The sequence below is a fragment of the Marmota marmota genome, unplaced genomic scaffold, assembly GCF_001458135.2.
Source record: "Marmota marmota marmota unplaced genomic scaffold, marMar, whole genome shotgun sequence".
Lineage (NCBI taxonomy): Eukaryota > Metazoa > Chordata > Mammalia > Rodentia > Sciuridae > Marmota > Marmota marmota.
In genome coordinates this window covers 9,049,949-9,067,757 of record NW_025999969.1, presented here as the reverse complement: position 1 = coordinate 9,067,757, position 17,809 = coordinate 9,049,949, and the positions used below count along the sequence as shown (strand labels likewise).

General features: G+C 41.3%; 1 protein-coding gene across 1 annotated transcript in view; it reads left to right on the top strand.

The window, feature by feature from the left end:
- Atp13a5 (ATPase 13A5) overlaps window positions 1-17,809 on the top strand; it is a 112,252-nt gene that overhangs the window by 68,538 nt on the left and 25,905 nt on the right. The window contains exons 17-23 of the mRNA XM_048804086.1: window positions 2,534-2,651; window positions 7,393-7,517; window positions 8,231-8,391; window positions 10,225-10,350; window positions 11,448-11,527; window positions 15,299-15,341; window positions 17,477-17,586. Of these exons, the coding sequence (XP_048660043.1) occupies window positions 2,534-2,651; window positions 7,393-7,517; window positions 8,231-8,391; window positions 10,225-10,350; window positions 11,448-11,527; window positions 15,299-15,341; window positions 17,477-17,586 (763 nt within the window). The remainder of the gene's footprint in view (window positions 1-2,533; window positions 2,652-7,392; window positions 7,518-8,230; window positions 8,392-10,224; window positions 10,351-11,447; window positions 11,528-15,298; window positions 15,342-17,476; window positions 17,587-17,809) is intronic.

The following is a 17,809-nucleotide window of genomic DNA, read 5'->3' as shown; positions in this document are numbered from 1 at the left end:
AGGGGAGGGGAGGGGGGATAGTAGAGGATAGGAAAGGCAGCAGAACACAAAAGACACTAGTATGGCAATATGTAAATCAATGGATGTGTAACTGATGTGATTCTGCAATCTGTATATGGGGTAAAAATGGGAGCTCATAACCCACTTGAATCAAAGTGTGAAATATGATATATCAAGAACTATGTAATGTTTTGAACAGCCAACAATAAAAAATTAAAAAAAAAAAGAGGTGAAATCATTTAAAAGGCTAAACACAAAAGCAAAAAAGCAGCCCTGAAAACACACACAAATGCAAAAAGCTCCACAATCAATGAATGGGGAGTAGGTTGATTTTTGGATGGGTGGAAAGTGGGTTTAGAAGATTCCATAATGCAGGGTATAATTTCAAAGTATAGAGGCCAAGAATAAAGAACCTGCCATGGTCCAGCCAGAAAAGCACAACCACAATGAGGTACCAGGGAAGGAAATGTAGGACAAAGCATCAGGAGTCAGAAGAGGAAGCCACTTGGGTCAGAGAACCAGAGAGGGAGGGTGAGAATGAGAGGTATTCAGAAGGAACCAAAGGGTGAGGTCTGGACACTAGTCTGGTTCTGCAAACAGGTCTCTGTCACCTCTGGGAAGGAGGAGTGGTTCCAGTTTTGAGGGCTCAGACAAATCAATGGAAGGAGAATATAGGAAAGATAAATCTTTTAGAAAAAAGGGTGATTGAAGTAAATTAGATATCAGAGTAAGATAACTGATCATTTTTACAACCATTTTATTATTCTGGACCAGACTTTGATATGATTTGTATTATTTCTTAGTCTTATAAACATATGTACTTTCTAAGCAACAGTCAGGTTTATAAGAATATTGTTGCATTCAAAGGAGTTCATTGGACAAAATCGGACTTTTTTCTCCTGATTTTCATCTTTTCTCCTTATGAGTGCTGATAGCCATCAATTTGTGCATAGAACTCTAGATTTTGCAAATGCTGGCTCTAGTTTCTCTATTTGGAGTCTTTTTTTTTTTGACCTTAGAAGTGACCCTTTCTTTTCTGCCTTTGATCTTCCTCATAGCTCCCGTTAACTGTCTTTCACAGATGACCGCCTATCTTTGGCTTTGTCTTGTGTTTTCAGCCACACTGAGACAGTGAGCATCTTCGGGGCATTCTGCTGGTATCTACTGCCCTTGTTCTATTGGAAGAGTTGGACCTGTCACCTGCCACTTCCTGTTCTCATGGCAGCCCTTCCAGTTCTTTCTGTTGTCCAAATTCCTGATCTTTCCCATAGGCGAACACTATCTTCTGTGACCCCCACCTCTCTCTCTTCAAGAAAAGTAAAATTAGGAACTTCTTTGAAAGTAGATCTCCACCTTCAGGAATATTCTAGAATTATTCTAGAAATTCTGACATAAATGGGGGCATAGGGATCTGCAACCGTCTCATTTTATGGATGAGGAACTGAGGTGCAGAAGACAGGCGACTTGGCCTGGGTCAGGAAGCTAGTCAGGAGGGGAGTGGAAACTAGAACCCAGTTGTTTTTCCACCTCAGCTACCACATCCCCATTTGTGCCTTGCTTTCCTATGACGCACACACAGCTCATTATAAACCATGAAGAGTTCCTTATATTACATAGCATAGTCATCATGTCCAAATACAAAAATGTTGGCATAGTGTCATCTGTCATCTGAAGCAGGGATCGGCAAACTTTTCTGCAAACAGCAAGATGGTACATATTTTAGGACTTGCTGGTCACACAGTATCTGTGTTGACTACTCAACCCTGCCACCATAGCCCCAAAGCACACACAGACAATAAGCAAACCAGTAGGCACATCCATGGGTCAATAAAACTTTATTTACAAACCAAGCAGGAGGTCCTTGGCCTGTGTGCCATAGTTCATCAACCCCTATTCTGGAAGATCAGCTCTTTCTCTTACTCCATCCAAATACACATAGTGCTGAGGTCTGTCCTTATTGAACCCTGTCTTGACCAGTTTGGGCTGATATAACAAAACACCATAGATTAGGCATTTTAAACAGTGGAGAACTCTCACCATTCTGGAAGCCAGAACATTCAAGATCATGATGCTGGCCAGTTGGGTTCCTGGTGAGGGCTGCCATTCTGGTTTGCAGATGGCAGCCTTCTTGCTGAATCCTCGTAGGGTAACAAAAGAGATCATCTCTTATATGTCATCATTCTATTCATGATGGCTCCACCTTCATGACTCAATTACCTCCCAAAGGTAAATGCACTTCCAAATGCAGTCACATTTGGGGGGGAGTCTGTACATATGAATTTTGGGGCTTACAAACAATCAGTCCTTAGCACAGTCGATGACCAGCACACCTTTGACATTTATTTCCACCCAAATAAGAAGAACACACTGATAAACTTGTTTCTAACTTTTGGCTAAAGTTATAAGCTTTCTATTAAAACAGTTTTATGACGTGAAAATTAAAACCAGGTACAGCGACAGCATCCTGGAGTCTTGATCAGGATCTAAACAGCCAATGTGACCTTACATTTGCCTCTTTCTTCTCTTCTGACAGTGCCCAAGAATTTCCCACAGGAGCTGAGGAATTACACAGTGCAAGGCTTCCGTGTCATTGCCCTGGCTCACAAAGTTCTGAAGATGGGGAAGCTCTCAGATGTGCAGCATTTAGCAAGGTAAGGAGTCAGAAATCAGCACGAGCACAGACTCCCTGTGCATGAGGTAAATGAGTCCTAGAAAAGGATGGATGAGCAGCTCACATCACCAGGAAGACTCTTGGAGATGGACAACTGAACTCATCTGGTCCTCTGATGTGGAGATGAGCAATTGTAGGTGAGACTGGGGAAGATTTACTTAGGTCACAATGTTAGTTGGTGGGAGAACAACAGGATTGCCATTGAGATTTCTGACTCCTAAACAGCATATGCTATTCCGGCCCTGTATCACCTTAGTCTCAGCTCTCCTCCCACCTCTGAATGCTATGGGAACAATCTATTTGGGTGTCCCACATATAAAGAGGCTGAGAGAAGGGGACAGTTGCAAATTTGAAAGATTTACAAAATCACTTAGACTCATTTTTTTGTTGTTGTTGTTTTTTCAGGGCTGAATACTATACCTCTCTCAGATATGGGAAAGTAATGACTACAAATTGGATTCTTTCTAAGAAATAAAATTCAATATTCTTAATTACATTAAAGGGGAAAAATTGTCCTCATTAGATGGTAATCTATACACTATTGTTTCTTCTGATATTCTTTAGCTTTCAATGGTTGTTTTAAAATTATCTATGATAAAGGAGCAGAGAAATACTGTGGAAAATTGAATAGCTGATCAACTATGTATTACTTGTTTTAGAGATATTTGATTTATGTTGCTGATAGAGAGATCCTTATTCATATGTAATTTGCTCCTTCATATCAAATACTGATGTCCTGGGTTTAATATTATTACTTGCAGCCTAAGTCCATCTAAGATAATCAGTAATCATTGCCCTTTTCTTACTCTGTGCCTGTTTCCCCATCTACAAGCTCTAAGGAGCTTTTCAGCCATGACATTTTAATCCTTGAAATACAATCATAAAGTTCGTTTCGAAATATATGAGTGACATCTTCTGATTTAGCATTCCAGGTGTTTGCTATTCTTGAGCAATCACAAGGACTCATAACACATGGGACTTTGTAATTTTTCAAACACAAATTTGAATAAAAAACATTAAGGTTATATGTGAAGTCAAGATTTACATAGCTACTTCTGGAGTGTAACCACTGCCCAGCTGCCACGTACAAATGCAGCTGTTCCTATTTAAGAGTCACTAGTGGAACAGACAATGTTAGGAATATAACAAAATATTAAAATGTGCTAGATTTCCAACCATCTCAGGTTTCCCAGGGAATCTCAGGAGCCTATGAAATTCTTAGCATTTACTTACTATCTTCAGAAAGGGTAAAGAGATAAGTTTTTGATTTTTATTAGGATCAAATTATATTTAGCCAAGTTTTCCAATTAGGAAAATCAAAAACTTCTAAAAGATTAGAGTCATAAGAGGGGAAGTGAGTTTCTTGAGATAACTTGAAAAAAATATTACCTGAAACTAAAAAAAAAAAAAAACAGAAGAAATACTTCACTGAGATTTGCCTCTTCATTGATTCAGCAAATATCTCTTGACCTTTGCTATGTGTTAGATCCTCAAGGAACCGAGGATTCATTCAGAAGTAAGTAAAATGAAGTCCTTGCCTTAAGAACTTTATATACTAATTGAGGAAAACAGATAATAAAATCAATCTGTAAAATATTGTCTTGTTGGCAATTTTTAAATGTCCTGAAGGGGGAAAACGAAGCAGGTCAGGAGGGCTTTTCAGAAGACAGAGAGTGCCATTTTGCAGGGGGTGATCAGGGAGGCCTTCTGAGGAGCAACATTTGAATAGAGATCTGAGTAAAATATGAGGGCAAGCCGGCAGATTCCCAGAGGCCAGCATTGTAGGGAATAGGAACGGTGGGTGCAAAGATCTTGACGTAGTGATGTTGTTGGAAATGTGGAGAAGAAGGGCTACGTGCCTGAAGCTGCGAATGAGGGCAGGAGTCGTAAAACAGAAAACACGTGTCTGTCTCTGTTTTTGTTTTGTGCTTTGTGCATTGCAGCCAAGAAATCATTGGCCAGACCAATACCAAGAAAACGCTCCCCTATGTTTCCCTCCAGGAGCTTCCGTCTCCAGTCTTATGTTTTAGTCCTTGATCCGTTTCCAGTTGGTTTTTGTGTGTGGTGTAAGACAGAGTTCTAATTTCATTCTTTTGCATGTGGATATTAGACTAAAAATCTCCTGTACAGCAAAGGAAGCCATCCAGAGAGTGAAATAGAAAATTTGCAAACCATGTATCTGATAAGAAATCAATACCCCAAATGTATAAGGAGCATAACTCAATAACAACAAAATAAATAACCCAATTAAAAACTGATCAGAGCATCTGAGCAGACATTTCTCCAAATAAGATTTATAAACGGCCAACGAGTACATGAAAAGGCACTAAACATCACTATCAGTGAAGTGCAAATCAAAACCTCATGGCTATTAGGATGACTGTTTAAGAAAATTAAAAACATCACAGGTGTTGGTGAGGATATGGAGAAATTGGAACCTATATGCACTGTTAGTGGAAACACATGCAGGTGCAGTGGTCCAACTGCTATCCAAAATAGTAAGGGGTTTCCTCAAACAGTTAAAAGTAGAAGGACCATATGATCCCCCAGTGCCACAATCCCACTTCCAAGCATATGTCCAAAAGAATTGGAATCAGAATCTCAAAGGGATCTCTGCATTTCCATGTTCTTTGCAGCATGTGTGTGTGTGTATGTGTGTGTGTGTGTGTGTGTGTGTGTAATAGCCACATAGGGAAATAGCCTAAATGTCCATCAGTGGATGAATAAATAAAGAAAATGTGGTACATACATACAATGGAACATTATTCAGCCTTAAAAAAGAAGGCTTAGGCCCAAAGTAACTTAGAAAGATCCTGTCTTAAAATAAAAAACAATAACAATAATAATAAAGGACTGGGAATGCAGCTCAGTGGTTGAAAACCCATGAGTTCATGTTCAAAGTACAAAAAAGAAGAAGAAAAAAGAAACTCTCATGCCATGTCAGACAACATAGATGCACCAGGATGTATATCATGCTAACTGAAATAAACCAGTTGCAGAAAGACAAATACTGCACAATCCCACTTATACTATGTATCTATAACAATCAAACCCTTAGAAATAAAGAGTGAAATGACGATTACGAAGGAAAAGGGAGAGGGGAGCGGAAGCTGCTTAGTGGATATAAACTTTTAGTTGTGCAAGATGAATAAGTTCTAGAGATCTGCTATACAACATGGTGCCTATAATTATCAATGCCATCCTGTACACTTTAAAATTTTGTTAGGAGGGTGATCTTAAGTGTTCTTATCACAAAGCAAAACAAAACAAAAAACGGGAGCAGGAGGAAACATTTGGGGGTGGTGGATATGTTTATTATTTTGATTATTATTATGATTATTTTGTTGCAGAAGTGTATACATATTGCTGAAACCATCAGATTGTGTATATTACATATGTGTGGTTTTTATAGGGCAATTACACCTCTGTAATACTGTTAAAAATAAAATTCTTTATGAATCTTAAACCCCCCAAAATTATTAAATTGGTGAGAAGATTTTGGTATCTTCCCTTTGGTTCCAGTCCACATAAAAATATTAATACAATTTATAATAAAGAAATGATAAAGTTAAATTTGACAAATTCCATGTTAGGTAAATTTTCTTTTATAGAATTTTCTGAACTCACTAAAACAGGAGTAATATTTGATTTTCTGAGTGTGCCAAAGTGCCTAATAAGAGAATTGAAGCAAAGTAGTTATTTAGTAAGTGGATTTTTCTTTAATGAATGATGGAGAAATTTTTACTCAATTCCAGAGAGAAATTTCTTCCCTGTGTTCTAAGTTTGAATGATTACTGCAGATGAGCTAGATCAACACACTTCTGCAGATTCAAAGTGGGTGGGAAGTGCTAGCTGAATTGACAGGGTAGAAGTAGGGTACAGGGACACCAGAGCCAGAGAGAGATGGCAAGAGCCTAGCTGGCTCATCATGTAGAGCCCCAGAAAGGCTGAGAGTCCGCTACACCATGCACTGAGGAAATGGTGCTCAGACCCAAGGCGGAATGTGGATCCTTAGGGCTCCCTTTCCCTTCCCCTCCTCTCTTCCTGCTTGCTTACCCTTACTCTGCCCAGAAAAAAAAGAACAATGAAGGGTCAAGAAAGAGTCCTTGGCCCCAAATTTACATTTTAAGAATCCTGTTCCATTTCAGAGGAGCGGTCCTACATAACTTATAATCCACTTAGACACAAGTCTCCAGTCTCAAATTCTCAAAACTCCAAACCCTGGCCGAAGCCCTTCCGTCGTTACTGGTGGTAACAGATGCAGGCTAGAAAGAATGACCTCATGTTCCACAGTTATTATGGAACCTTGTATGTTGAGTGCACTGAATAAATGTTGAATAAATTATAATTTTGATTGCAAGCTAAAAAAAAAGAGAAAGATGCAAATTGAAAAATATATATGTTTAACACAATTTTTTAAAACTAACAGAAAGGTTGGAAGATAAGAACATTGTTTAAAAATAAGAAAAACTGGAGTTGAAAACCAGAAGTAACTAAAAGATTTATAAGTGGTTGCCTCTGGAAATGGGAAAAGAAGTGAGGTTGTAGGGGCAGGAACTGTTGGTTTTCCTTGTAAACTCTTGGGTTCTTTTTTATTTTTTGTAACATGTGCATGTATTACATTAATAAAACATGGACATTTTAAAGAAAAGGAACAAAATTCAATGGTTGAATCTACATGGCTACACTTTAATATTGATTTTTTCCCCCTGAATCCAAAGGGAGAAAGTGGAATCCGAGTTAACATTTCTGGGACTTCTCATCATGGAGAATCGCTTGAAAAAGGAAACCAAACCAGTCTTGAAGGAGCTGAGTGAAGCCCGCATCAGGACCGTGATGATCACAGGTGTGTTGGTTTCTGAAGGCCTGACAAGGTGACTGTATCCTAGGCATAAGAAAAAGATGTGTGGGCTGAGTGAGTTCATGGAACAAATATGTCCTGTTGCTGAGGCTTCTACCCTGTGATCCAGTTACCTGTGTAGCTCCCCAGCAGGACCAGGAGTTTGGGAGGCAGGGACCATATCTCATTCTCTCTGTCTAAAACCCATTCCCTCTACCCAGGATCTGCACAGCGCTCAGAGACTCACAGCAAATGTTTAACATGAGAACAGATATGCTGTCATCAAGAATCCCAGTGAAACCTCTGTGTAAAGGACATGAGCTCTGGTTGACAGAGCCCAGGGCAGAAGGGCCAGGCTTGGAGAATGCCTCAATCATGGCCTGGCCCTGGGATTTCTATGGTTATGTGGAATCCAGATCCTGAGAATCGCTTTGTGCTATCACACAAATCATATTATGTTCACAACTACACGCTATGTGTCACCTGAGGGTTAGTCAGTCAGAAGGTGCTTAAACACTTTTGGACACAATGCCAAGCAGCTGAAAGGAGATGTGAACCCAGTACTTGCCCACTCGGGGCAGACAGTTTTGGGAGGAGAGGAAGATGATTCACAAAGCAATAGATGCCCTCAAAAGTAAAGTGAAGGAGGAAGAACTCAATTCTGGTTGCTGATATAGGAGGTCTGAATTTAAAACAAGCAAAGTTTCTTTGCCTTTTAGGTGATAATCTTCAAACAGCCATTACTGTTGCAAAGAATTCTGAAATGATTCCTCCAAGCAGCCGGGTGATCATTGTTGAAGCCAGTGAACCAGAAGAGCATATTCCTGCTTCCGTGACCTGGCAACTCATGGAGAACCAAGAGATGGGATCTGGGAAGAAAGTGAGTGAATGTGAGAAGCCCCTTCCCTGGGCCTGGGCTGGTGGAGGACAGCCTGACACCACACAGCCTCATCAGCTCCGGAAGTCATCTCAGTAATGGTCCCTCGCATTGACCAAACTGTGACAGTTGGTGAAGTATTTCCAGCAGTACTCCTGCATAACATAGTCACCTGGGGGAGTTTTCAATCTTCCCGATGCAGGAGACACCAGTTAAATCAGAATGCCTGGGGTGGGAGCCTACACCAGTCCTCTTTCCTAGAGATTCCCATGTGCAGTCATGGCTGAGAACTACTGATTTATGCCCATTATTTCCCATTTGGTCCTCACCATAACTGTGTGCATTTGGGAAAACTATGTATTTTACAAATGAGAAAACAGGCAGAGAAAAGTAAGCTTGTCAAGGCACACACTGTAAGTGGCAGAGCAGAAACTGGAGCCAGGTCTGTTTGATTCCACAGATCCCTGCCATGTCAATTGTGCCTGTGACATGGAGTTGAACAGGTGCTGGGTTTCTGTAGATGGCAAACTTCCTGTGCATTTGCACAACAGAAGAGCTCTTCCTGTGATGAGAATGAGCTTTAGCTTGCATTCTGTCTCTAAAGGGAGCACCTATGCTTTTGTGTGACTTCAAAGAGATGGCCCTCCAGGTGATGAATTATAAAAATGCTCCCTTGCTCTGGCCTTTCAGGTTGTAAGGTATAGAGTGGGCCTTTGTGTAGTACGCAAACTGCACAACTGTGCAGAGTGACCCTGTCCCTAGGAAGAGGTGAGTTAGTTTGGCTCAATGCATGTCGTCCATGTCAGAGTTCAGGATCTTCATTAATTTTAACCATCTGTCCACTCACATTGCTCATTCATGAGTTTAATACCTTTACCGAAGTTTAGGTCATCCGAGGGGAAAGTTACATCACAGCACTGTCCTCCTCCCAGGCACTCTCCAACACACTTCCTCTCCCATCCTTTCTAGTAGAAGCAGAGGGATTCCTGTCCTTGTCCCATGTGGATGGCTTCAGAGCATGTCTTTTGTTAGTTGTTTTGTAATTGGTGCTAGAAGAGGAAAGTTATCTTTACCTTGTCTCCCAATAACAAAGCTTTCCCTGACATGAATTTCTCTAATGGATAAAATGTTGTCATCTCCTCTGCTATTTGAATTCAGAGTCCTACATAAATATGAGGCCCTCTGAGAAATGTGGCATGAAAAAACCATTTTCAGCTGTGACCTGATGAGCTCAGAGGCATCAAATGCTTCCTCCCCATTGGGGAGCAGTGGGGCTAGAACACCCCCAGAGTAAGGCTCTGACAGATGAGAGACGGGAGGGAAAGACTTTGGAGAAGACAAATGGGCTGGCACAATGGGACGTGGAGTGTGGAAGAGGGTGCGAGTGCCATGAAGAAAGGGGTCACCTGTTTTGGTCGGGTCAAAGAGGTCAGATGCTGAAAGGAATGAGGGACCTAAAAGGATTCCTTACACTGAAGTAATTGAACAAATGAACAGTAAGAGATCTTAGGACATTAGCGTTTGCACGAGGAGGAGAGGTATGGAGCGTTCTTCCTTCTAAATACTAGCTGGTACCTTGGAATGATTTCCACGGGAGACTGATGTCACGAGTTTTCTCTCTGGGGAAAGGGTCCAGAACACCTTGTTGTCAAAGCACGTAGGTGCATACGCTTTGGGGAGGGGACAGTTTGCGTGTCTTCTTCCCCTGGATCAAAGTTCCATGGGCAAGTTACACGTCCTACATTTGCTGACCCTGACAGTTCCTTCCCCAAAATATAGGAAAGCAGAGACATTCCTCAAGCACCCATGTAAAAAACGATACCCTTTTGTTTTTAGGAAGCTTATGTTAATATTGGAAACAGTTCCGGACCTGATGGGGAAACAGGGAGCAGTTACCATTTTGCAATGAGTGGGAAATCATACCAAGTGATATTTCAGCATTTCAACAGCTTGCTTCCAAAAGTAAGTACTGGGAAAAAGAAGTTTTTGTTTTGCTTTTCAAATTAGTAGGGCAAAAGTGGGAAGAGAGTAATGAGAGCGATGATGACCGCTGAGGTTGTCACAGAGTTAAGGAATAAGCATCTTCAGAGGGGCTGCCCTTGCAGAAGTTTCCAGGTCCTGGACACGCACACAGCCTCCTCTCCAGGGGTTGAGTTCTGGGGTCTCCCCTCATCCCTGTGGTCAATTCCTTCTCAGCTTCCATCCTTCATTCCCTCCCCACCTTGGAGAATTTCCCAGATAGGTTCAAACACAATGCCTTTTGGAAACCAAGGCTCTCCTCTGAAAGCCACCAACTCCTGTCAGGCTGGGCTGTATTCCCCTTCCTGTCTTGATTCCTAAATTACAGTGGGAGGGAACAAAGGCCCCACAGTTTATTTTCAAAATCATTTGTTACCTTGTCCTCTATGTGTCCTATTTTAAAATAGTGCTGTGCAGGGTTGTGCTGTCAAAGTGGAGGAGATAAATGGAGCACATGCTTAAGGCAGCAACCATCTGTTAGCAGTTCCTTAAAAATTCTGTCATCTCAACAGTCAAGGATGGTAGAATCTAGATCCCTAAGGTGTCTAGAAAGCCATTAGTCTGGTTCCATCTCATAGACATAGGAAGCTCTGACTCAGAGAGGTTAAGTCCCTTGCCTAAGGTCTGCATAGCTCATTGGAACACAGCTGAGGACAGAACTTTGTTTCTCAGCTTTTGGTCTATTGCTCTTTTCTCTGCCTGTGCTGCACCTCAGAGACAGTGTGTAGTAAAAAGAGCTGCATTTCCTTAAGCATTTTTTTTTGTATGCTCTGCTGCTTCTTAGTTATTATTATTAATTAGAGGTCATCTCATCTTGGAAAAATGGTCTGGAAAAAACGTAATGGAGTTGTGATGAAAGACTCAAGTGAAAGTTCAATGTTAAAGTATTAAATCCCTTGATTCTCTTTCCTGACATTAGCTCTAATGACATACTACCCAATGCTATATTAAATCAGTGGCCAGGAAGGATTTTTCAGGACTTCTATTTTTATAATGTTCTTCCTAATCGTATTTGCAATGGTTATTTTTTTTTTCTTTAGATTCTGGTGAATGGAACCGTTTTTGCAAGAATGTCTCCTGGGCAGAAATCAAGCCTTATTGAAGAATTTCAGAAATTAAAGTAGGTGGTACGCATGAAAGGAGAATGTATTTGTTACTTATTGCTGCATAACAAATTCCCCTAATCCTTAGCTTAGAATAACACCATTTATTATTTTACCTTTCTGTGGGTGAGTAGTTCAGGTTTGGCTTAGTTAATTAAGTCTCTGGTTCAGGGTCTGTCACAAGGATGTCATCAGGTGTCTGTCAGGACTGCTGTCTTCTCAGTGCTCCATTAAAGAGAGATGTGCCATCAGCCTCTCTCTCATGTGTTGTTGGATGGATTCAGTGCATTGTGGGCAGTTGGACTAACAGCCTTAGCTCTTCACTGGCTGTTGGAAGAAGACACTCTCAGGTCCTTGACATGTGAGCCATTCATAAGAAAGTTCATAGTGTGGTAGCTAGCCTCCATAAAGTGAGAAAGTAGGAAGAATAAGAGAGATGGAGAAGGGGAGAGAGAGAATGTTGCTCATTCTCATACCTTAATCTCAGATGTGACTTCCTGTCATTTTTGCTGCCTTCTCCTCATTAGAAGCAAATCAGTGGGACCAGCCCACATTTAAGGGAGTAGATTTCACAGCAGTGTGTCAGTGGGTGGCGACCACTGAGAGCCATTAAAGAGGCTACCTATCTCCAACAACGTTCATTTTGTGGCCCAAGATACACTTTAGTGTATCTTAGAGGAAGATCTTCTGCTGAGATGTGGAGAAAGGAAGCAATGGGGGGTTTGTATAGCTCAGAATGTGAAAGCATATGTGTTACCACCTGAAATCATCAGTTCCTCTAGAAGATGTGTAACCTTCTAGTCCTCATGGGAAAAAGCAAAATGGCACCTGGCAGGGATTAGATATAGAGGTCAAAGTCAAAGACAGATCTTTCCTTCTCTCCCTCAAAAACACAGATGAGGTGGGGATGGTGGCTCATTTCTTGAGCTCAGAAGGCTGAGGCAAGAGGGTTGTAAGTTCAAAGCCAACCTCAGCAACTTAGCAAGGTCCTAAGCAACTTAGTGAGACCCTGTCTTCAAATAAAATATAAAAAGGGCTGGGGTGTTGCTCAATGGTAAGCGCCCCCTGGGTTCAATCCTGGTATAAAAAAAGCATGACCAAATCACATTGATACCACCAGTTACCGGTGAAGAGTCCTACTTCCTCACATGTTGAAGTTTGAACATTAGAGAAGCACACTGAGGCAAGCATATAAAGCAGGGTTTATTTAAAAAGGGGTAACATAGACTTATCCCGGGAGGGAGAAGGGGGCCATATCTGGTATCCTGGTATCCCAAGAAGCAAGATGTTCTGCCCTTTTTATGTCCTAGGCTTCCTTTATTCTCCTGCCCTCTCTCCCTTATCTTTCTCCTTCCTGCATACAAGACTAGGCCTAGGAAATGCTGCTTGGTGGGAAAAGGTGGGAAACAGGTGGGCTGAAGGGCAGGGTGGAGCAGCCAAGGACACATTAATTAATAACCTTGTGGCTCCCTGTAGGGAGGGGCAATTCCTGAGACAGGTTACCTTGGCAACTGGTTGGAGCAGGGGCAGGTTCTTGATAAGGGTGAAGGAAGGGCTCTGAATGAATTAACATTTCAATCCTTCAGGGGATGGTCTCCAACTTTCCGGACTCACTCAAAATTAGCCTCCTTAATTCAACCTGACTCTATTTACCGGTCTGTACTGACTTCCTGTCTAATTCTGGCTTCAATATCAGAGCAGAATGTTTCTTGCTGAGACCAGATCCACCTGCTACTTGCTGGGAGTGTTTGTCTTTGGCTTATAGATTTTAAGAAGCAAAAGGAACAGAGAGTAGTTTAAACTTTAGATAATTGCTGATGAGTTCTCAGTGAAATCAGGAGACTGCCTTTCCCCTTGAATCTGGCTGCTACATATCCATAGGGAAGTCTCTAACACTGCCTATTAACTTCCATGTGGCTTTCAGGATGAATAACCAACCAGTGTCTAAAATAACTAGCCCATGGTCATTCTGTGATGCTGGCTGAAGAAAGTAATTTTCTCTGCCTCAAATGTCTGAGAAATGTCGACTTAAATTCTCAACTCTGAAAAGCTATGCTCCCCTAAAACAAAATTCACTCAGAGAGACACTTGCTTCTTTGGAAAGAGCTGTCCTCTCAATTCCTCTTCCTCCTCTGTGCTTCTGTCGGTGTCCATGTGCACAGGGCTGTCTGGATCCTCCTTCTGAATTCAGGGAACACTGGAAAACGTAAGGCTGAACACACACTTTCAACCGGAAGAAAGGAAGGCAGTTGTGGACAGTCTTGTCACACATATGCAAATGTTTATAGGGTGATTTTCTTCTAACTGGACTAAACACAGGTCCAACCATATGCTTTGTGTACTTTTGACCATTTTGGCATATAAAAAGGGTAATTTTTTATATTCTGACAATAAGAATATTTTTGAGGGGAAGATGGCCAGCATCTCATTGGGGGGGTTTCTGCCCAGAAGAATCCAAGCCACCCTAAATAGCATCAAGAATCTGTGCACACATCTCCAGTTATATTTGTGAAACTATATACCAAATGTTTCTCATCCTAAATCTTAATATCTCAGATAATTAAGCCACACTAAATTTTAATACCTCCAATAATTAACCAATAATAAAACACAAACACTCAGAAATATATTTACACAAGCGAAGCCCCTGATAGATCTAGTCCACATGGGTTCTTGAACTAGACAAAGACAAAACGCCTCTGTGGTTTATTTAAGGGGGTACATCAAAGGCAGGGGTTAGGTTTCAAGGGCAGAGTCTTACTTCTTGATGTCTTGCAGTCAGCAGGTTGGTTGACATCTTGGCAGGTCACACCCGTCTCAGGTGCTGGGTGGGATCTTAGGCAGAGCTTGAGGGGAAGTTCACCTGCACACGCCGGTCAATCCCTGTGGGGAGTGCCCCAAGGAGTTCCCAGTAACAGACTTATCACTTCAGGAGGCTACCCACAGAGGGCTTGTGACAGAATATTATAAGGGAACTTGACTTTTCCCCTTTTTGACTTGCATAGTTTTATCCGTTTGTGGAAAAATGCCATTGTATCTCATTCAGCATTGCCATTTATCAATACCTATAATGTATTATTTAACTGATAATAAAGGGCAGACTGTGTCTTGTATCAGAGATTCCTTTTCCCTGGCAGCAGTTTTAATTTCTGTTCTTCTATTTATATCCTGTTTGCATATCAAACTGTCATAGATGGGAAGCATATTATCTCATTGTCACTGAGATGCATCAAGAATCTGTGCACATGTCTCCAGTTATATCTGTGAAACTCTATACCAAATGTCTCTCATCCTAATATCTGAACTCTTAAACTCTCAGTAGTAACCAAACCACAGCCAGCTGAGGCTGTGAGCTCTGAATTAAGTTGTGTAGAAAGTGTTACAATCATGACTGTGCACACTTAAGCTTGACTTTTGAGCCCATACTGCTATGGGACTAGAGGTTTTCTGGGCTAAAACCTAGAATGGCTATCCCTTCCTTTTAAAATCAAACAGGACTTCTTCTGAAGTGTGTGATTACTGTCTTTGCCAATGTTCTTGGTGCTATCACAACCATTTCTGTGATTGATTGAAACAATTTAAATAATGTAATGTCCTTCCCCCTCTGGGACTAAGTCTCTCCAGTCATTTTCCTTCATCCTGATTCCACATGTGTTTAGGATGTGGCACGCATGTGCAGAGGCACATATGCACACCCTACCCCATCCCCGCATGTGAGTTAGGTATGATTTCCATATGATTCGAGTGCCATGTTGAGCTATTGATTTCTCACATCCTTTTCCTTGCAGTTATTATGTGGGCATGTGCGGAGACGGAGCCAACGACTGTGGAGTGAGTAGAGATGCCCTTTGCCCATGCGGGCAGTTCCTCAGTGTCCCTTTAGAGGCCCCGAGGTCCCCTGGGGTTGTCTCCTCATCTTTCCACAGCAGCCACCTGATCATTTTGCTGTGGATGCCCTCTTCTACCCAAGTGTAGGTCGGAAGTGGAAAGAAGTAAAATGAGGAGTCCCTTTCACTGTTTTCTAGCAACTCCTGGAATGACAAAAACAAGGGAATGCTACCTACGCCCCCCCCCCATATTTCAGACTTATAAGGGACTTCACAGGAATTAGTTGGTTTAAATCTCACCTGTTATCAATAAGGAAATGACATCTCAGGGAAGTGGAGTGTTTTAGCTTGAGGGCATTTAGCTGAAAAAGTCTGAGCAAAGGAAAAGTTTGAAACTCTTAGTTTTGAGAAATGTGTAAATTATATTTATTCCTGACAAACTTCCACTCTGGGATTAATTTTTTTAGAGTTAGATTTATCAAAATTTATTAATCTCAGTGAAATCTTAGACCAATGTGTTTGGTCATCACATACGATGATAGCAAAATCCAAATTAGATGTTTCTGAGATTGTTTCTCATACATGATAAAAAGATAGTACACATTTGATATTTTGAGTTTTAAAGATACGATTGAAACAATAGTGTACCTTGAGAATTATGTACATAAGAAAATATTTTAGTAGCTAATTGCGGGTCAAGAAGTGCAAGAGAGGGCTGGAGGTACAGCTCAGTGGTAGCTTTCTTAGCAGGTGCCAGGCCTTGGGTTCAACTCCAGTACAACAGACAAAGAGGAAGAAGAAGAAGATTCCTTTGCATTTCCAAAGCTTACTAGGTATTTAAGATCCAGGTATTTGTTATACTTTCCTCTTAAATATTTTCTTCAAAGTTCTGTGAAAAAAAAAACTATGTTTATCCTTGGAGATTCATTATGAATTTTTTAGCCTTATGTTTTATGAGCAGTACTTAGACTGCTCTTTAAAACCTTGAATGGATATCCCTTCCTCTTAATCTTGTGATGTTTAGAACAAAACAAAGATACCAAATGCTAAAAAAGACATAGTGTATCTTTCAAAGAGTCATTGTGTGAGGGAAAAAAGAATCATGGGTAAACTAACTCTAACATATGGTAGATGACCCCCAATTATATAATAGAGACAGAAAAATCATTGAGAGAGAAAACAGGAAGAAGAAAATGTTCTTACATTTTCTTATAACTATTTGAACTTCAAACTAGTCAGTTATAGCACCAGGTACTTTGTGTTTCTATAAAACTATGTAAATGCAAAATCTCCTTGTAAGCCCATACTGCTATGGGACTAGAAGTTTTCTGGGCTATTGACCAGTTTTCTCTGTGGGCCATTTGGACACTTTACAGTCTTTATGAGAAACAAATTAGCCCTTATTTCAACAAGACTACACATTTACTACATACTAATATTACATAAGTCTGTGTAAGTGTGACCTGATCTCTGTGTCCAGTGACAATGCTGTATGTCGCATCCCAGCAGTTACTTGGTTGGCTGGATCACTCAGAATAGGGAAAGGTGGAGATTTCATCTCTCCCTGCTTTTCATGAAGATGACCTGCTATGTGTAAGAACTGAAATGGTAATGGTCTCCAACCAAAGTCTATACAAATCTGTCATCCTTTTAATAAACTTTCTATGATTTTTTGGGGGGGGTACTGGGATTGAACCTCAGGTCACTTGATCACTGAGCCACATTGCCAGCCCTTTTTATTTTTTATTTTGAGTCAGGGTCTCATTAACTTGCTGTGGCTGGCTTTGAATTTGCAATCCTCCTGCCTCAGCCTCCTACATCACTGGGATTACAGGCATGCACCAACACACCCAGCCCTGAATAGACTTTCTGAATGAGTGCTTCCATTTCTTCTGACATCTGCACCCCCACGGCTAACACATTATGTGAACATGTGTGCAGATGCATGCACACACCACCATACCACCGTTCTACCTCTGGATCACTGTTTAGGTGGTGCCTCTCATTGGTGACTATGGATCTAGGGAGGCACCACATGAACAGAGACCGGGAAATGAAGGTTATAGTGTTGTAAAGCTGGACTATGGAGAATAGCCTGGCCTGAACAGTCCCAGGTATGACATGGTTGGATCATTCCAGGCTTTGAAAATGGCTCATGCAGGCATCTCGCTGTCAGAGCAGGAAGCATCAGTGGCCTCCCCCTTCACCTCGAAGATAGCCAACATTGAGTGTGTGCCTCATCTCATCAGGTAAACCACTTCTTCCTCTCCCACCCCCATTTGAAGCCCAAAGGGTTCATAGGCTGTCTTTGGAGACAGACAGAATTCAACTCTAACTCAGGGACATAAATGCCAGGACAGAGGTATGGGTGAAGTGCTGTTGGAGCACCAATGATAGGACAATTAACACTGCTTGAGAATGCTGGCAAACACCACCAAGAGAAATGAATTTTGCTGAGCTTTAAAGAATAGG